Source organism: Sycon ciliatum, chromosome 5 (assembly GCF_964019385.1).
Source record: "Sycon ciliatum chromosome 5, ocSycCili1.1, whole genome shotgun sequence".
Lineage (NCBI taxonomy): Eukaryota > Metazoa > Porifera > Calcarea > Leucosolenida > Sycettidae > Sycon > Sycon ciliatum.
The window spans coordinates 9,672,157-9,693,121 of record NC_088647.1 but is presented as its reverse complement, the minus strand read 5'-3'; the positions used below and the strand labels follow the sequence as shown (position 1 = coordinate 9,693,121).

Genomic DNA, 20,965 nt, shown 5'->3' with positions numbered 1-20,965 from the left:
TTATTTATAAAATAAATAAATGAAAAATAGAGATTCATTGGCCAGAAAAAGCCACTTCAATCAGCTGTGTGGTGGATACCAGGCTAAAATTAGTGGCGGTCGATTCATCAGCCTTGCAAGCTGTTGAATGACCTAGAACAAGTTGCTATGTCTAACATACTAGTAGCTGTTCGCTGTCATCGCTTCCGCGATGGGCAGGTCTGAGGTCTGTGTGCGTACGTGCATGTGTACGTGTCTGTGTGTGTGTGTGTGTGTGTTCTCTCTCCCTCTATCTATCTATCTATCTATCTATCTATCTCATCAGGTACAGGACATCAGTAGATCATGTACATCTGCTGTTGATCCACTCCAGCTGCCTACTCAGCTAAGCATGCATGCTAGCTCTCAAGTGGCTGTGGCTCATGCTAGCTCTCAAGTGGCTGTGGCTCATGCTAGCTCTCAAGTGGCTGTGGCTGCTGTCTTTCACTACAGTGATTGTGAGCTGGGTTGTTTTTGCCAGCGCACTGTGCAACTTTTGAGTATTGTACACTTTAAAACAAGTTTTGTCGTATCCCGTATGCTGTTGCTCTCGACTCTGCGCCGTTTTGCAAGGTTTCTTTGTCATTCTTGCGAAAGTGCAGGTGTATAAAAAGTCTGCTGTCCTCCGGCAGGGCATCATAGCGTCTCCGTATGTTTTATCATGTGATTTCGAGCATGGGTCTGTTTAATAATACTATGAGAGTATGAGTATTTGTAAATTTCTAGTTTTTGGCCCGCATTGACATCCACTTTTCGACAATTTGGTTACGTTACTGATAAATCAAGCTAACTATGATTTTTTAATGACTTAATTTATTTTTTGGAGAGATTTTTTGAAACTAACAGAGAGCACATAATTATTACTTTGCTGCTATTGTTCTTGCTGCTGCTGCTGCTGCTGCTGCATGTGCTGTTTTCTTGGTCCAGTTCTATAATATTTTAAGCGTGCCTCTGTATGCGTTTGTCTATTCCAGTCCCAGGCCAGTGTGCTGTTTGTTCTTTGAAGGAGAGTTGCTATTTCTTTTTCTTCCTTTCTTTTTTAACATTAACCCCAACCCCATGTGTACAGTTGTCGTGTCTGTATGGTGTGAAACCGAATGGATTCTGTTTTGTCCAAGTGTACATTGTAGAGTTTAATACCTAATCTCTTTGACTCATTTTGCCCGGTATGCGATGGCAGCATCTGTTTCTTTTTTTTGGTCCGGCATTAGCGATCTGTTTGTTGCTGTCTGTTTCTACACCCCGCTCCACACCCTGCAACTGTTCTATCTGGTGCATGTGTGACTTTGTTCTTGTCCTGCCTTTTTGAATGCGTGGCCTGCAATCTCAGTGTAGCCTCACCCCTCTGCCCCACACTAGTGTTACAGGAAAGTGGGCCAGTCTTCTTAGTCCTTACTGTCACGACCCATCTCTCTCTCTCTCTCTCTCTCTCTCTCTCTCTCTCTCTCTCTCTCTCTCTCTCTCTCATCGCCGATCATTTGCACGAGCAATACATCATTATAGACTACTGCTATCTTTTTTTTCTGATTTATGCGCCAAAACACTAGTTTGTCGTGTTCCTGTTTGGCAGTCCTTCAGCACAGATCTACATTGTGTTTCCTTCGTTTGCTACACCGTGTCCTTGTCCTTGTCTGCTGTCTCTGATTTTTGGAAATTTTATTTACAATTTTATTGATTCCATGTTCATGATTTGAGAACTGAAAAAAACTACATTGATGTGAAGAATGTGGCGATTTTGGCGGGTATACAATCATGTTCGTCAGGCGCGATACGGGGTTTGTGAAGGGTCTCAATCTTTCCACATTGGTCGGATACATATCTCTCCTTGTTGAAGTTTTTAAACTATCTGGCTACTAATACCGCCAAAGTCACAAGTTCAGCATATTGTGGACAGCGATGAAGGCGACACTGGGATACTGATCATAGGGTTTAGTGTTGTCGTCACCCGCCAGTCTCCGTTTATACCGTTTTCAAGCGTCTACACGAGAGCAAAGGATCCGCCAAAGTTGGTCATGTGCCAAGTGTTGCCGTGGAAGCACCAATCACACTCAAGTAATGGTTGAAAACAGGCACACGACAACACACGTCACATGACGAAACTTGTAAAAACAATTTTTTGGATTATCGGATCCGTGTAAACGCCCGAAAACGAAACAAACGTGACGGAAAACGAGGCCAGCACACCGTTTCGACTGTTTACACACCCACATTTATCCGGCAGAACATTTCCGTTTTCAAATTCTTCCACCTTGGCCAGCGTTTTGGTTTTCTTCCGTTTTGGTGTACAACTTTTACGTTTTGCTCCGCGTACCGTCGAGAGTCCATAAACAAGAGTATGCAACTGTGATCTCTTTTCTATGGGCCAGATGCGCGGCGCGCTGCCTTCATTACATCATTCAGCTGCAGTCCGCGCACTGCGGAAAATCAAACACCGCACTTTCCCTCCAGTTTGAAATGAACTTTCGTACGGAACTGGAGTTCACGCGCCAGAATTCAGAGATTTTGTAGGTACTGGAACGAATCGAGCAAAAACGGATGGGCTCGTGCGAGAAATTGAGAGTTTGGATGCATGCTTTAAAAGCGTGATGAAGGCAAGTTACGTAATGAAGGCAGCGCGCCGCGCACTGACCCATAACCACAGTTGCATACTCTTGTTTATGCACTCTTGGTACCGTGTAAATGAACCATGGATCCGAAAGGATTTCGTTGCGTTTTCGCCCCCAGCGTTGTCGTGTAAACGCAGCCTCAATGTGCTGGATTGTGCACATTCTCAAATCCCGGATTGGCAAGTATTGTGTACAGCAGTGCATGCGTTGGTTCAACATCATATTTCGTTGTATACGCCGAAGTCGCTTCACAAGGAGAAAATCGACAGGGGGCGGGAATTAGAGAGGGGGCGGATCAACGGTACTTTACGGTACATGTACGTGTAGAGGAGGGTAAGCATTTGAAACACCCTCCTATACATGTGTAGCGAATCCCACCGCTGGCACCAATTATGTAGCGGGCCGCAGTCTCTCTTGGAGGCAAATGCACACGGGTCTCAGTGAACACACTGTTGTTAACTTTATTATTACTTAAAGACTGGATCATAGTGAAGGTTGAACTCTCTAAACTGACATTTTTAACTGGCATCTCTAACTGGCGTCTCTGTCGTTTCTAACTGGCATCTCTAACTGGCGTCTCTAACTGGCATCTCTGTCGTTTCTAACTGACATTTCTAACTGGCGTCAAGAGAATTGTGAACAGCAGCTTGTTATAGGGTGAGAAACTGTTAGTGTAAGTATGCTAGGCTATGACCAGGGGATACGTAGAGTAGAAGAAGAAAGGTCACAGTAAGATGTGTGGGCCACAGTCATTGCACAAGGAATGCCATTTGATTCTATGCAGAAGAAGGAGCAATGGGCGTAAAGCCTGAGGTGGTTGAAAGTGCAGCAAAAGGTCTAGACTAGTACTGTATTTCTAAGGTCAATATGAAACATTGAACGCAGTGAGACTAGTTACTATCCATGCCATAGATCTGCAAGCACGGTACAGAGTTGCAAGTGCGGGGTGCGGTGCGGTGTACTGTAACACGCGTTACCAAGAGTCCATATGGACTCTTGGCGTTACCAATACAATAGAGAGGTTAAGATGCACGTTACTTCCGACGTGACGCGCAATTTCACGTCAAATTTGGCGTAAAACTCCAAATTTCGACGTGATCAGCAGGTCGCTCGCGTTGATTTTTCGACGTGCGGGCAAATAACGCGAGCTGAACTTTCGCGTCACGTCGGAAATAACGTGCATCTTAACCTCTCTATTGATGTGATTCACGCTGCAGCTGTGTGAGGTACCAGCGTGCCAACGTAACACATGTACGGACTATTTTATAGCCCATAAGGCTCAAGTTGGTGCCAGTTTTTTTTACGGGCAAAATAAACAAGGCAGTGAAAGCCAGCTGCTCAGAAAAACTCAAAAAAGGCCCGGGGAAACAAAAGAAAACCGGCGGCTATTATCCTCGCCTCCTCTCATGAATAAGTTTGTTCATTTCTCTCGTGTAGTACCAAGAGTATTATTATATCCCCTCTGAGGGTTCTACAGTGCTGCCAAACTGTCCGATTTTTGAAGGCTCGTCCGAAAACCGGTCCGAGAAAGGATACGTCCGAAAAGCAGCCAAAAATGGCAGGGACCATCAGTACTTTCCTATGCAGAAGTCCTGTATTTTCACAGTTTGAGCGCAACTGACTCCGTGACACACAAATCCGTGACTGTAAATGTGCTTCTAAAAAGGCGAATACAGTACATTCATGCATTACAAAGTGTTGTTACCTTCAAAACACTAAGGCAACTGCTAATTCGTTTATTATGTATTATCATGGAAAAGGACCAAAACATGCCAAGCTGAACCAATAACAAGTGCACTGATCAAAACTAATCTCTCACAGGAGACTCCAACACACAACTAAAAGGGCAAAACACAATGAAGGAAGAACAACGAGAAGCGTAACACGCATGCGTACTAGTACTTCATGCATAGTACAATCATGAAACATCACGGATGACTGCGTTCCCACGCCGGGGTAGCTGACCATGCAATCAATCATAGTAGACAAAGAACATGCACAAAGAACTACAACAATACATCAGACAATCATGTATAGCGAGTGCACTGATGCGCATACAAATCTAACATTCCTCCCTCTCGAACGAATATGCTATCATGCAATATGAGTGAGACCCAAACAACAGTATAGCAAACCAAAAGAACATAGGAAAGATGATCGAGAAGCATTGTAAGTTATGCGACACCACTACTGTTACATTGGCTGCTATTGTCATGAGTGATTCTATCTGTGACACTCCGTCTTACTCATTCACCAGTGGCACCTTCGACTTCAAGTGGAACTAGTCGATGGACTGGCCGTTTTAAGACCTTGCCCTGGATGTTGACCCCCACCACACGGACAACGTCATCCTTACATGGGTAGGTTGCCGTAATTCTAGCGAGTGGCCAATGTGCTCGTGGGACATTGTCGTCCATGACCATGACGATGTCACCAACTTCCACGTTCCGCTGCTGCTGAAAAACCACTTCACTTGCAAATTGAGCTTCGGCACGATCTCCTTCACCCATCGTGCCCAGACCTCCGCAACGATGCGTTGCACGTACATCCAGCGGCGACGAGGATGGACCGTGTCTGCTGGCTGGACACCCAACTCTGCGGCCAGTGTGGTGTCTGCGTGGCCCACGAGGAAGTGCTGCGGCGTCAGGGGCCGAAGATCATTCGGATCAGAGGAGATGACGGTTAGTGGTCGACTGTTGATGAGACCCTCCGCGTGTACCAGCGCCGTATGCAGCTCCTCATCCGAGAGGTCTGCCTCTGGGATGGACTTAAGCACAGCCGGTGAATTGCTGAGCCACTTCCGTAGGTGGAATCCACCGCGCGTGGTGATTTCCTGGAGATCCTCTCGGGCAACTATAGCTGATGCTTCAGTAGCTGTCGACATCAACAGGTCGTCAACGTAGAAGTTGTCTCGAACGGCGTTGATCGCCTCGGGACCGGCAGTATCTGCAAAGGTCTCCGCCGTTGCTTGTAGCGCTCGGCCTACCAAGTACGGGGACGCTCTCATGCCGAAGACAACGCGGCAGAACTCGAAGAATACGAGTGGGTGGTGAGGAGACTCACTCCAGACGAACCGGTGGTACTTCCGGTCATTGTCACGGAGCTCAACTTGGAGAAACATCTCCGAGATGTCGGCAGTGAGGGCGATAGGGTGATGGCAGAAGCGCAGCAGGACCTTGACCAGGTCACTCTGCAGCTTTTGTCCAGCGTGCATGCGGTCGTTGATGCTGTCACCCATGACCTTCGCAGAACCGTCGAATACGATTCGGACCTTTGTCGTTGACTTGTCGTTGCGGATGACGGGGAAATGCGGGAGAAACCATTGGTCGGTTCCGGCATCTTCCACCTCTGTGGGCAGGACTGATCGAATGTACCCACGCTCCAGGTACTTCTTGAGCACCTCAGCGTACTGCAGACGAACCTCGGGTTTCCGCTCAAGGATGCGATGTAGGGACTTGAGCCGTTGCTCAGCGCACTGCCGCGAGTCTTGACGTAACTCTGGCTGATCTGCACCACTCCGCCACGGGATCCCGACGACAAATCTGGTGCCATTGTGGTGAAGGCTCCGCTTCGTCATGTCGTCTGCTGCACGCTCGTCAGGGGTTAGGTAGTCGGAGCTGGTGGTCTCCATGCCGACACTCTCCAATTGCCAGAACTTGCTGACAACTTCTGTGAGCGGATCATCAGAGGTTGCCACTAGCGAACGGTCGTCAAACTCGCCGGCGGTGTGGGCAGACACAGAACCAAACACCACCCAGCCAAGGAGTGTCTTCCTTGCAATGGGACCTCCCTCGTTGGCAAACCTCTCTTCCAGAGACGTGTGGAGCCAGGGCGCATTGAGGCCGACCAGCAGGCCTACGGGAGCTGCTTCGGGCACTTTGGGGAGTGGCACGTCAGTGAGGTGCGGCCAACATCCTTGTTGCTCTGTCCAGTTGATGGTAGTGATGGGGTTCATGATCTTCGGCAAGACCCAAGCCGAGAACTCACTGGTTCCTGATCCATCAGAATGACTCAGCTCAACCGTTGCGTACTGGTTGATAGGGCACAGCTTCTCGCCGCCGAGGACAGAAGTCTCGAGGGATCCGAACTTCACAGGCAGCGCCAGACGTTCAACGAGGTCTGCGCTGATGAAGCTGCACGACGATCCGCTGTCGAGGAACACCGTTGCCTGGGATGGCCCGTTTGGCCCGTTGATGGTGGCTGCCACTGTCATGAATGCAGTGGTCTGGTCACGTGACGAAGAACTCGTGGCGGTCACGCTGCAGGCACTCTGCGCCTTCTCAACTCTGCCTTGGGCTGTGTTGGCACATGGTGCTCTTTTTGCAGACTGCACTGGTTGCTTGGCGATTGACTTCTGGTAGTGGAGAAGCTCATGGTGCGGCTTGTTACAGAACCGGCACCTCGGTTGTCGGCAGTCTTTGCCTTTGTGGCCGGGCTTGAAACAGCAGATGCAAATGGTCAACGGCTTCACAAACTCCCACCGTTCGTGCAGGGAGAGCTGCTTGAATTGTGGGCAAGATGCCAGCTGATGCCCTCCGCGGCAGGACACGCAGCTGACGGTCGACGACTCGGTGGCAACAAGTGTGCGCTCAGTACGCTTGTGGAATGGCTTTCCTGGGCCTTGTTGGCGCTTCTCGGTGCACCACTGGGGAGGCTCGGGATTGGCAGCACGCTCTTCTACCTGCTTGAGGCACATGACACGCCTTAACAGGAAGTCTGCGAACCCATGAATGTCGCATAGCGAGTCATCGTGTCGCTCCAAAAAGCGGATCAGGACAGGCTTTGGCACCTTCTGGGTTACACTGAGGTAGAGTTCTCTGCCTGGTGTAAGTCCAGCGGTGTTCAAGTTGATGAGGGTGTTCCGCAGCCTGAGCGCGAACGACTTCAGCTGATCTAGGTCCCGCTCACTGACAATGCGGGGAACGGCTAGCAGCTCTCTCTCATAGCGCACGATATCTCGGACTGGGCCCCCGTACCATGCGTCAAGCTCTTGCAGTGCGGACTTGTAAGCGCCTGGGCCGTGGACGATGTCGGCAACGAGATCTTCCGCTTCGCCGCCTGCCAAGGCTTCCCGCAGACGGGCAAACTTGTGGTCGTCCGACATGTACGTGTCCTCTTCCACGAGCTGTTTGAAACGCTGCCTCCATCGGCCGAAGTCCTTGTCCTTCCCACTGAACTTTGGCAGTTCCAGTGGCTTTAGGTGGTGGCGAGACCAAGGGCTTCTGATTGCTGGTGCCTCCACATACGGAATCGCGTACGACTGTGCTGACTGCACCTCCGGGCCGGGGTGTGTAGACTGGCCTTCAGCAGGTGGTGCACCAAGATACTCTGGTGGAGGTGGTGCTAGACGAACCTTGCTCCGCGTTCCCATTGGCTGGAATGCTGGAGCACTAGCCAACAGTGTCTGACATGCCGCAGGCACCCTGGGCTTCGAAGCTGTAGGCTGCTTGGGCTGCTGAACAGCAGCAGGAACTGCAGCAAGACTTGACTGGACTGTGATAGGTCCAGCAGTTAAGACTGGTTGCTTTGGCTGAGTGGGCACTGCCACTGGAGCTTTCCATAGAGCACTGCTCACAGGACCTGTGACAACAGGCTGAGGTCTCATACTGGATGCTGCATTTGCTATGCTTGGATGCACATCACTTGCTACAGTGCGGATAGGTGTCAGTCTTGGGGGAAGTCTGTTCGCACCTCCACTGGCAGGATGAATGGGTGAGCTGGCAACTGTGCCCACTCCTGTGCCTGCGAGCTGGACCGCAGCTGAAACTGCTGAACTGCCGTCATGGCTCAGCTCACCTGCGCTACTCTGCTCATCATACTCATAGTCGTCAGAGTCGTCAGAGTTCTGGTCCAAGGCTACGACTTCCACTGGACTCGATTGAAGCGGTCGGATCGGTCGCATTGGATTCAAGGGCTTCCTTCCCAGACTCCTGTAGCTGCGCTGCTCAATGTCCAACTCGTCCATGCACTCGCTTAGGGTTGCAAACTTCCGAACAGGCGGATTGCGCTTCTCCAAGGCAGCAAGAGCCTCCACCGTCAGCACCTTTCGCTTTGGGTGTTCTGCTGCAACATTGGTCGCTCCCGTCACACTGTTCGCTTTGGAACCCACTACACTACTGCCACGGCTCCTGGGCTGAGACGATGCCGTGATCTCCACCAACACGGCTTCAGCCTTCTCCAAAGCCAGACGCTTATCCACAAGCTCTCTCTGCCGGGCAAGTTCCTTCGCCTCTGCGTCTCGCTCCAACTGAGCCACATCCTCCGCTGCCTGAAGCTCAGCCTTCAGCTTGTCCACTTCAGCTTGTGCCTGAGCACTCCCAGCGGACCGGCGACTGGTCGCGGTGATCTCCGAAACACTACTGGCTGTTTCCACCCACAAACCATACTTCTCCGCCGGCTTCCCTTGTTTGGCACGCTTCGGCCTATCCATGATCCGGCTCGAAGGACCACTAAAATGTTACCTTCAAAACACTAAGGCAACTGCTAATTCGTTTATTATGTATTATCATGGAAAAGGACCAAAACATGCCAAGCTGAACCAATAACAAGTGCACTGATCAAAACTAATCTCTCACAGGAGACTCCAACACACAACTAAAAGGGCAAAACACAATGAAGGAAGAACAACGAGAAGCGTAACACGCATGCGTACTAGTACTTCATGCATAGTACAATCATGAAACATCACGGATGACTGCGTTCCCACGCCGGGGTAGCTGACCATGCAATCAATCATAGTAGACAAAGAACATGCACAAAGAACTACAACAATACATCAGACAATCATGTATAGCGAGTGCACTGATGCGCATACAAATCTAACAAGTGTTACATTGTAGTTCATGACAACTGTTACTTCTGCCAAGTTCTGGGCACCGTGTTGGTTACCATGGCAACGAAGCGAATTTTCTTTGTATTTTTGGGCGATATTTTGGATTCTCTGAAAATTTGCAGAAAATGGTGTCAGATTTTGGGCGAACATTATTTGGCAGCACTGGTTATTCCCTTGGTACTGCCAAGAGTATAATTATAAGTTATAACCAGGGAGTAGTACAATACTACTCCCTGATTATAACGGGGCGAACCCCCCCCCCCCCCCCCCTATACTCTTGGTACTGTACTACATTGTATACTGTCATGTACATGTACCGGCTTACCTTTCCGCAGCATCATGAGCCGTCTGCGGTCATAGGGACCGGCGGTATGAAGTCGCAACTGCTACTTCCTTCTCCTTGTTCTTCCTCCTTGCTGGAAGAATGGTTACCGGCGGTATACGTGAGGCTGTCTGCATAAGCAGTTGGTGCAAAGACTGTGAGTAGAGGGCTCTGTCGTGAAACTGAAAGGCTTTCACGACTCACCAGGACTAGTGAGTAGAGATAAAAGTAAAGTCCCAGTATGCCATTTTTTTATCGCTTTTGTCCGTTTTGATCATCTCGTCACGGCCGGAAATGACTGCAGTGTAGTGAGTGTACTGTAGATATGCAGTGATATGTGCAGCTAGCTGTCGCATGCGCAGTGTCATGTCGGAACCAGGGTCGGAACACACGGACTTGCCACTATTACCACCTGCACTACGGCACTACTGGTAGCTGTCAGTGTAGTGCTAGTAGTAGTAGTAGTCACTAGTATTTTATTATTTTGATAGGGAAGGCCCTACAGACGTTGCCGTCTTGTTACAGGGAACCCTAAGTGCTCTTTACAGAGCGAAACAAAAACGGTGTGTCGAGTCAGCGGAAGAGCTGAATCGTTTTTGTTGATGCGAAAAGTGAGAAGACAGTTGAACTCCGGAGCTCCCTGGCGTGAGCGACTGACTCACTGAGCTGAGGCCATGCCGCCATCTAGCCCCACAAACAGAAGGTCCGCTCGAAGACTTCCAGACTCCAGCGAGAACCCTTTCTGCTTTCGCGTGCATTGGACGAGCGCTCGCTACTTACAGGTGAGCGACTACAAAAGTGCTAACAATGTACGTAGACTAGTAGGTCATTCATTCATTGAGACGTCCATTTCGGACTTGACAACGCTGGGCTGCCGATGCCTTTCATTCAAAAAGCAGAAGCCTTAGAAGGTCCTGGCATACTCATGGCATAATGCTGACTAAACTAAAGTACTAGTACTAGTAGTAGTATTGAGTGACAGAGCCGGCGCCCCCCCCCCCCCCCCCCCCCCCCGCGGCGGGGAGAGATTACTGCGGAAGGAAGGAAATTTATCCTCTCAGCATGGGGCGTTTATATGAAGTTATAATAGGGCTTGAATTAAAAAAAAAAGTTGAAAGTGATGACGTCAAAACGGCCAGGGTCCAGGGAGTAGTAAGTTGACATCAGATTTCTATTTTTGGATCCACTAAGATGTGACTTTGCTAATAGGGAGGTTCCGGAGTGCGATTTTTCGTGCCAAAATCCGTGGAGGCTCTACGGATTTTTTATACGTCGTTTTCGAGCAGTGAAATGTTCCGGGGTACGGAACTTATGTGTTTGCCGTCATTGCCTAGGTTACGATCGCAAACACGTCACATTCCCGCGCTATGCCTTTTTATTTTGAAAAATTGTACCGAAATCAAAACTTCCCGCGAAAAATCGATGTTTCTCGTACCAAATTTGTACGCGAAAAATCTTTCTGCACCCGATGACGCAAAATCTCCATACGAAGCATGGTTCGTATGAAAGCCAGTCCACACGGATTCTCGTGCCGAAAAATCGTATGGAGCACGCCTGGAAAAAATCCGTAGCGCCCATGCGGATTTTGGCACGGAAAATCGTACCCCGGAACCTCTCTATTGCCTAAGTATGTGGGTGCATAGCAACCCACTCATGTCGCATGCAGGTGTGACTTTTATTTCGCCACCAGTTGTAACCCCGCCCCCAGTAGCCAAATCAGTCAGTTTCACTGGCTACATCACCATGCTGTGGGTAAGACCGCTTGAAATGTGCTTGGATCCATACAAAAACTGGATCCAAGTGGATCCAGTTTTTGAATTTTTGAAATTGTTGCTATGCTGTGACGTAGCACTTTCAAGCCCTATTATGTCATGATCAATATTGCATTCATGATTGGCCCGGAAGTTATCACGGTACTTTTGTTCTAGGGTATAACCATGATAACAGTATAGGGTACTTGGCAATTGGGCCGATCATGCATCTGTACATTGGGTATCTCGATAAATTTCTCTCATCACTGTCGAGAACCTTGAAATTCTGGCGCTTGGCCGTGACAGGCTCAGTAAACTAGCGCATGAACGAACTGCTACATGACATTGTGCTGTATGTCAAAGTGCACACAAGGCAGATAAGATGAGGGGAACGGCATGAGGCATGGCTGAGCGACAAAGCTACACTGAATTGCCCCATCAGTTATAGTAAATCTGTCCACCACAAAGAGCAAATGTGCATACTTACACACATACTTAGTATGCAAAGTGCAGGTGGAATCCTGATAATTCGAACCTCGAAATGCCAGGAAAAAAACTTCTAATTATCCGGACATTCTAATTATCCAAACATGAACCCACAACACAATATGTATGTCAAAATGCTCAAATGGTCACGCAGAGTTGCGCTATGGACCTTAGACACATATTTCACGGATACTGAGCTGACCGGCACAGCCTGCTCATGCAAACTGAACTGACCGGTACAATGTACAGTGAACTTCGAATTACACTTTGCTAACTTCGAATTATCAGCACAAATCCCACACATTTTCTATGTAAGTGGAATCTGTGGGACTTCTAATTAACCGGACATATCCAGTTCAAGGTTCGAATTATCAGAAATTTTTATGTGGGAATCGTATTGATAGAAATCGGTCCTGGAAAAACTTCTATTTAAGCGGTGTGTTCGAATTAAGCCATATTCGAATTATCAGGATTCCACCTGTACATGTAGTGGAATGAATTGCTAGTCATACCAAGCGAGGGCTGGCGCCACGGGTATGGACATGGGTATGCCAGTTTGAAATGTGTTAGCGCTCACGGAATCGGTCCAGTGTGCAGTTCACAACATGATGTGGGAGTACTACATGTGCATGTACTAGGCCAGTTCCTTATACACGCCGCACTGGAGTCTGTTCCTCATCAACAGCTCTTCCTGCTCAGTACATGGTGACAAGTACTATGCTATAGCTGGATGCCTGCTCGGTCTGAGTGCAATGTGAAACCCACAATACACTACCCAGACATGATGCATCATCCTATGATCATGATGATTCTGAAGTAGTTGGCCATAGGGTAATGGTTGGTCCTGTAGCGACCTGGGGCCGTACCACCCCGCTTAGGAGCTAGCTAGCTGGCACCGGGCCTGCACGCTATAATTCTGAAGTAGTTGGACATAGGGTAATGGTTGGTCCTGTAGCGACCTGGGGCCGTACCACCCCTTAGTAGCTGGCACCGGGCCTGCACGCTATAAATCTGAAGTAGTTGGACATAGGGTAATGGTTGGTCCTGTAGCGACCTGGGGCCGTACCACCCCTTAGTAGCTGGCACCGGGCCTGCACGCTATAATTATGGTGAAAGCGGATGATGTACAGTCACAGTCATGGGTTGTATAAAGACAACCATACATGTGACAACCATACATGTGCGAACAGTACCAAACACAACGGGAACATACATGAGCCGATATCAGGACATTCCGCTGATGCAACATGATACACTGCAAGCGTGTAATCGTGCATGTGCATGGAGCCATACACATCACGGAAACTACAAGAATGATCAACGAATCTGATCTTTGGCCCCGATTGAATTCGCTGTGTCCACCATTCACTTGAGACACGTAGAAGACTGAAGCTAGGGTACTGGGCTGGCGGAAAACAGACCGTGACAATGCATTAGAATTAGTACTGTCGCCGAAAAAATCCGGCCAATCGGCTATGCTAGCTGTACCATTCGTACATGGGTGGTATGCACTACCAATACATGTAGTATACTGCACCTGTGATAACTATGTTCCTGCACTGGGTCTGCATACTGTAAGTCGACAAATGTTCGGCCCATCCCGGCCTCCCAGGGCTAAAACCCATTTCGGCCCATTCAAATTCCGGCCTCCCAGGGCTAAAACCCATTTCGGCCTATTCAAATATTCAAATTCCGGCCTCCCAGGGCTAAAGCCCATTTCGGCCGCATCAATTGTTTGGCCTGTACTGCTGCCGCCTGCATACACTGTCACACTGAACCTTGCAAAACAAAATTTTGGCTGCAACAAATTTTCGGCCAAACATGACCAGGCCGAAAAAGCCGAAAATAAATATGCGCCGAATATTTGTTGACTTACAGTACAGTCAGTGCAGTGCTGGTACAGTCCAGTGCTGGTACAGTGCAGTGCTGGTACAGTAAATGCAGCACACACACTACCAAGTACTGTACCTTACCACAGGGGTGGATCCAGGAGGGGTTCCAGGGGTTCCGGGGAACCCCCTAAATTTCGGAAATGTACTACTCAGTACGCATGTGCATATACATGTATCAGCTATTCAGTTTCGAGACTAAACTGGAACCCCCCCCCCCCCCCCTTTAGAGATTGCTGGATCCGCCGCTGTACCACCACGCAGCACCGCCGGTGAACGCGCACCATGCCACTGTATCCATGGTATCGGCATTGGCCAGGTTTTTTTGGCCGGAGACGACTGTAATTAGAATGCTGTTGAACAGCAGCTAGGGTTGGGACAAGCGCTATCAAATACATTCTAGACAGTCATTACGAGTCTAGTGCCAGTGAACAGGATAATGGTCACAATTTCATCAAGGGTGTGCCAATTCTAGTGTATGACTGTAGCTGAAGCAATTTTGGTGCAGGCAACAGCAGACTCTGCTACATACAAACACCTAAGAACACCTACATTGTATAGTCTGTACTAGTGACAGGTCACATTAATCAAGAACCTGTGCATTAGCTGTGTACCCCCCCCCCCCCCCCACACACACACAAGCTGGTGGTGTCTCCGCAAGCTGACACCAGTAGGTCTCTGTACCAGATCTGCTGGCGATTGTTGTTCACCAGGCCGGATGGCCAGAGTCTGAGTGTGGAAATCTCGCTGTGACGTCGCTGTGTGTGTCTGCACAGGTGTGCATTGGCGCTGTGACACTGTTGCCCATTCGTATCATACTCGCGCTGTGCATCATCTTGCCAGGCATTGTGTTGGCCAAGCTTGTGTCCTTAACACTACCAGTCAGTGCAGAGGGGTTCTCCTACCATAAGCCATGGCAAAGGTACAGTCAGTTGAGTGGATGTTTGTGTATACAACTCTGCTGGGATGTTGTGCTGGCTGAATACCGTCGACTCCTGATATAACCGCAAACACCATTGTGCAGGAGAAGTAGTTCTTTGTAGCCGTAATGTACTCGCACCACACAAGTCTGAACACGTCATGACTGGCATGTGACCTGCCACTGTATGAGTGCACATGGTTTACTTTATATGCGGCCCTACAAGAAATGGATTCGGATGGAGAGCCAAGGATAAATTTATCGAAAAGAAAAAGGACCAAGGAACTGCGATAACATTGCCCGACACTGACCGACAGTACTGACGTTCTACAACTAATTGGCTATCAGGTCTAGCACGTCTCGGATGCGCACTCCAACAGCCTTCCATCTTGGAAGGTTCTAAGTTATATGATAACATAGGAGGGGAAGGTGAGCGCAACCAAGACAAGCACAAGCTGAACGTCTCAGCTGTGAAGGACGTTGGCGGATGTACATGCATGTCAACGACGATACTGGCAAGACCATTGGGCAATACGGTGCAATGTTATCGCATTAGCTGATTGTTTAGTAACGTTAACTGGTGGTGTTAGTGGACATTATAGCGTAACTTGTAGTTCCTTGGTCCTTTTTCTTTTCTATAATTTATCCTTGGCTCTCCATCCGAGTCCATTCTTGCATGAGCCGTCCTTACGATCGTCGTGTGAAACTGCTCCTGGTTACTGCTGCTTATCGTCCATCTAAAGACAGTGTCATAGTCGAAGTACAGTGCTATTTTACTGAGGCGTTCGGTTTTGCATGATTCTTGTTCGCTTCCCCTTTAATTGATCTTTGCATCTTTGAGCCACAAAAGTTGTGTGGAATGTTGCGCTGCGTCCTTGAATCGTGGTTTGACCGGGGCTCTACCAACCATGGATGCTTGTAGTAAGGGGCACTGTTTCCGAACACAGTGGCCCTCCGCCTGGTAACATGCTGTTAACCAATAACATCACTACTTGTATCTACAATTCTTCTCCTTTGTAATGCACATGTTCCTGAGACGTTCCCCCACACAGTATGTCCCGTGTTGTACAATTCGCCTGTACGGCCAGTCACCATCTACCATGTAATGCGTTGTGCTGCAGGTATATGATGAAGGTCATCCTTGGCAGGTGCCTTGGACGGGGACTACTCTGGTGCCTGGGGTTTCCATGGATACGTGAATATGGGACGCAAGCTGATGTATCTGAGGCACCTGTGGTCGTTGTTTGCCCGCACACGTCCATATTTGATTCCTTCTTCGTCGGTTCAATCGTACACGGGGCGTACGTATCGCTGAAATCCAATCGCAATTTCCCGCTTGTTAAGGGTGAGCTTAAGCGCCGCCCTGCTTCATGTGGCCAGCTGTTCTGATTTTTTATTCCCGGTCAGGTCCGTAACCTAAGCAACGCAGCATGGCGTTGCTCCCCCCCCCCCCTCCCCGCTCAAGGTTTGGCTGCCCCTTTCCATGCATAATTCTACTTACCAACACCACTATGCAGGGTGCACTGACTGTCTGCATGAAGGCGCTAGAGAGCATACTGTCTGTGCTGGTCCGTTGCCGTTGCTGCAGTTGAATAGGAGATGGCAGTAAGCCTACGTTCCCATGGTGCGCAGTTCATGTGTTGAGAGATCGACTGTATTTCCCCGAATATAAGTCGCACGTTTTTACAGTGGACTTAAAGGTCGAAGTAGCGGGTGTGCCTTACAAATTACAATCGAATGTGACTTCCTAGTAATGTCAATATACTATAATTTCAGAAATTTTCGGTGCTCAATATTTTCGGTATGAGGGCAACATGCCAGATTTAGGTGAACAGAATTTTCGGTACAGAGAAGCAGTTCCCTTTTGGTTTATGTGTGTTAGTGTTTGTTCGGTGTATTGAAATTTTACTTCAGTAGGTATGAAACAGACGCACCGGAAGTACCGAAAATAAAAGTACACCGAAAATATGTGAAATTACAGTATTGAAACAATCATACGCCGTATTACGGTATGAACCGGACCTGAAAATGGGGTTGCGACCTATAATTGAGTGCGACTTATAATCGGGGAAATACGGTTCGATATGCGGCATGCATACCATTGTACAAACTATCACAGCCATCCCTCTTCAAATTCCAGACAGAGTGGCTGCAATCCTGCCGGGTCTTGACTCTTTGCCATGGAGATCTGCGTTCTGGGCGGATACACGTCTAGCCTCCTACAATCCAATAAAACATCATTGAGCTGTGGGCATTTTCGAACCTGACGAGGTCAATGTGTGTGTGTGTGTGTGTGTGTGTGTGTGTGTGTGTGTGTGTGTGTGTGCGTGCGTGTGTGTGCACGTGTGTGTGTGTGCGCGCGTGCGTGTGTGTGTGTGTGTGTGTATGTGTGTGTGTGCACGTGACAGACCTGCTGGAGGCTGCCGTCACGATATGGATCGATGAGAAGAAAAAGGATGACGCCGTTGTTGAGTTTCAAAAGCGACTCAAGTCCACCGAAAAATCCCCGCCGATCATATTCTTCCCAGAGGGTAAGAAAGTGGCATCTGGAAAAGTGGAAATGTGTGTGCTTATCAGAAAGCTTATCAGCACTAAGTCTTGCACCACTACAACTTCATTGTCTGCTCTTAACCGTCACTGAGTGTTCGACAGTACGTTTTGCAGGGACGAACGTAGTGCTACTTTGGTGCTGTAATACTAATAATCTCTTCAAACCGCCCTGCTTTGAGCGGGGTAGTCTCACCTTGAACTAACATATCTATACATTAGAGAGGTTCCGGGGTACGGTTTTCCGTGCCGAAATCCGTACAGGCGCTACGTTCGAGGCGTGCTCCATACGATTTTTTAGCACGGAGAATTCTTCACAACGAACCATGTTTTGTATGGAGATCTGCGTCATCGAGTGCAGAAAGATTTTTCGTGTACAATTTTGTTACGAGAAACATCGTTTTGATTTGATACAAATTTTCGAATTAAAAAGGCATAGTGCGGGGAAGATGACGTGTTTGCGATCCTAACCTAGGCAATGACGGCAAACACATAATTTCCGTACTCTGGAACAGTTCACTATTTGAAAACGACGTATGAAAAATCCATAGCGCCTCTACGGATTAAAAAAAAAGAAAAAGTAAATTATCGTGTCCATTCCCAACGGAACTCACGATGACTGCTAACACCCGGTAAACCCTGCCTCTACATGGATGCGGCTAATGGGGTTTCTCGGCACTTGTGCCAGTGGTTGTGAGACTTATCCACTCACCCCCACCGTTAGGCGCTGCATCTGCCGCTAGGGTTTACCGGGTGTTAGCTGCCGTCATGAGTTTCCTTCGGGAATGGACACGATAATTTACTTCACTTTACTACGGATTCTGGCACGGAAAATCGTACTCCGGAACCTCTCTTTTTTATTACATGCCTGGGAGACAATTGCATGTACATGTACTTGAAGTACATTACATTATGTATGGGTCTATGGGAGTTCCGCTTTGGAATCGTGGCAAGGTTGGACAGTCAGCAGCAAGCACTGGCTGTTAGAAAAGAATACGTTCATGCATGAACATTTTAAATACGTTCTGCCGTAATCATTACTCCATTTTAGGCTAAATGTTGATGTTTGTCCTATTGCAGGAGCTGTCCATGGCCCTGGTGTGCTGACAGAGTTCAAACAAGGTACGATGGTCTACTATTTTTTAAGCTGTACATTCCCACTGAATGGCAAGTAAAGGGCCTTCAGATTTGAGAAATGAACTACACCAACCTAGATCGGAGTGACCTGGGGTGGGAAGAGGGGATGGAGGAGCAGTAGGAAGTTAGTCAGTCGAGTACCCTGGCCAGTCCTCAGTCTCGGGCACAGATACAGGCGAGTCCACGCGGCTATGGCTTTGGAGAGATGCATACCAGTACCCCTCATAGTCCGACCAAGAGTACATGACACCCAGAGTGTGCAGCTCTGATGGGTTGCTGTCACGGGAAAATTCCGCGATTACATCATTTTAAAGTGATGTAGTGCATACATGTACAAGCAGAATTCAAGCAGGTCTCTTTCTGCACAACTGCCGCTCAGTTGTACGCACTACGCCACTTCCCGCCTCGGATCTGCACCGAATATTATATAATCCCAGAATTTCGCAGTGGGAGACACCACCCATGCAGAAAGAGTCAGAAGCTGCACACTCTGGCTTTCATGTACTCTCGCAACTGGACATCTCTATAGATACTGGATGCCATGGCAACTACTTCAAAGTACAGGTACTAGCCAACTAGGCTCATCTGCACTGTCACTATACAATGATTATGTACATGTAGGTGGGTATGCCAATACTGGTACACATTACCTATCTGAGCGCATTGAGGCTGGGATGATTCCTATAGCTTGGATTTGCCCTTGTGTTAGAACTCCCACTCAGGCTTTATACTGTGTCTGATCTACTTCTGAAGGCGCGTTCAAGTTTGAACTGCCAGTCCAGCCCATCATCTTTCGATTCCCCGAAGACGTAAGTGCCCCCAATGTAGAAGATTTGGACGTCGTGTTTCATTGAAGTCTGGCTGTTCTATCGATGGCTGTGCTGCGTGCAGCCGTTGCGATTCTTTTCTTCTTCTTTTGCGCATGTAACACACATGGGACTGATTCCAGTATGTGAACAGGGTTTTACTATTTAGAAACTAGGTGACAGATTAAAGTCTCCAGGTCATTTCATGTTATTTTCAAAGGCGCAATGTTTGAGGGCGCAACGCAGCGTTTGGGTATCCAGGCATGCTGGACAGAAGCGTGAAGGACTGTATCGTTTCCAGCGGTATTAGCCGCACTTTAAAACGCAAAACCGTTGCTAGAACTTCAGTCGTGCTTCTTAAAAAAAAAAGTTTAACCATTGGTACTGTCTTGTATTGTACTTGTATCCATTAAGGTAGGTTGCCAAAACATCCAAATGCTGACGTGCGGCTATTCCGAATGTCACCAAAAATGCGAATTCTGGACCCGAAAAGGAGGTTGCGGCTTAGACTCCGGTTGCGGCTAACATTCCGGAAAACGTGGCACATACAGTAGTGCATTGACTGTGTGTGCGCTAAGGAGAGCACCATGCCGCACGCTAACAATAGACCATCAGCTCTATGCTCACATGTCAAGCCAGTTCTTTTGCGTTTTCTATGACTTCTGATCCTCAGCCTGGCTGGACGTTCTGGTCGAATCGCCGTACACTGTGAGTGCTTCTCTCAATTCCTTTGATTTTGCAACCGCTTCACTGTGTGCAGGGGATTGCTTCACCTTCCGTCCCCTTCAGTCATATTTGAGTATGGGATGCCAATACTTTCACAATTCACCACTGTATTTGGCTAATACCAGCAAAGTGCATTTCTACGCAACTACAGTAACACATGCTTGTAGGGTACTGAGAACTTTGTCTATATTTGATAACAAACTGGGTGTCGGAATGAAGAATTCGAAAAGCGCAAGCAAAGAAGGAAATAATACTCATAAAAAGGACACACTTCAGGCTCATTACAAACATCTTGAAAGTTTTCGTCTTCACAAGTATACTTTCAAGCCTTCTCATCAGGTGAAATACAGGCAAGGGAAAAGGAACAGGAACAGTGGATTAAATACAGTAAGAAGGTGGTAAAACAGCGCAAAAAGAAAGAAAGAAAGAAAGAAGATAGCTAAAGTAAACAGCGAAAATTGCAATAATGACACAAAGGTGCAAATGCGAGAAAACTCAATAAGCGCGACATGTAGTGCGACAACAAGAGACAACCACTGGACATACATGTAACTAACGAGGTTTTGACGACCTACCTAACAGCCTAAGTGTGAATTTGATTTGTTTCTGCTTGCAAAGGTTGGGTTTCCTTGTGTGGATGTATACAGCTTCCAAAACATTCAGCAATCTAGCACTGCGTACACGTGACACAAGAGGAAACTGTTTGAAACTGTTTGAAACTGTTTACCTAAAGAAGGAAATGGTGACAAATCCAGTCAAATACATTTTTAAAGAAGAGGACCAAAAGTTTACAAGTTATCCGTTTTGTCGAACACTAACGGTTATAAGCAGAATACTGTTGAGTCAAAAATGTGCAACAATTAGCACAAAACTGACTGATGAGATCATGACATTTACCTGATGCTTAGCTGCATCACGTCTAGAAT

At 48.1% G+C, this 20,965-nt stretch overlaps 3 protein-coding genes across 5 annotated transcripts in view; 2 read left to right on the top strand and 1 right to left on the bottom strand.

Moving 5' to 3' along the window:
• LOC135817519 (tetratricopeptide repeat protein 28-like) overlaps positions 1-1,752 on the top strand; it is a 33,500-nt gene extending 31,748 nt beyond the window's left edge. Inside the window, exons 14-15 of one of the 2 annotated variants that reach the window (XR_010553553.1) lie at positions 305-400; positions 449-1,752. Coding sequence is in view for 1 of the 2 variants with exons in the window: in XM_065330724.1 (XP_065186796.1) it covers positions 305-321 (17 nt within the window). In the remaining variant the exon portion in view is untranslated. Of the gene's footprint in view, positions 1-304 lie in introns of both variants that reach the window. The other variant, XM_065330724.1, reaches the window with a different exon arrangement.
• A 3,174-nt stretch (positions 1,753-4,926) lies between these two features.
• Positions 4,927-9,054, bottom strand: LOC135816784 (uncharacterized). The gene has a single exon (XM_065329884.1). The coding sequence runs from the start codon at positions 9,052-9,054 to the stop codon at positions 4,927-4,929; it is 4,128 nt and encodes a 1,375-aa protein (XP_065185956.1).
• A 1,185-nt stretch (positions 9,055-10,239) lies between these two features.
• Positions 10,240-20,965, top strand: part of LOC135817517 (lysophosphatidylcholine acyltransferase 2-like) — a 21,501-nt gene continuing 10,775 nt past the window's right edge. The window contains exons 1-7 of one of the 2 annotated variants that reach the window (XM_065330722.1): positions 10,241-10,560; positions 14,681-14,826; positions 15,945-16,168; positions 17,232-17,354; positions 18,451-18,492; positions 19,261-19,316; positions 19,987-20,021. In XM_065330722.1, the coding sequence (XP_065186794.1) occupies positions 10,453-10,560; positions 14,681-14,826; positions 15,945-16,168; positions 17,232-17,354; positions 18,451-18,492; positions 19,261-19,316; positions 19,987-20,021 (734 nt within the window). In that variant the 5' untranslated portion in view covers positions 10,241-10,452. Of the gene's footprint in view, positions 10,561-14,680; positions 14,827-15,944; positions 16,169-17,231; positions 17,355-18,450; positions 18,493-19,216; positions 19,317-19,986; positions 20,022-20,965 lie in introns of both variants that reach the window. The other variant, XM_065330721.1, reaches the window with a different exon arrangement.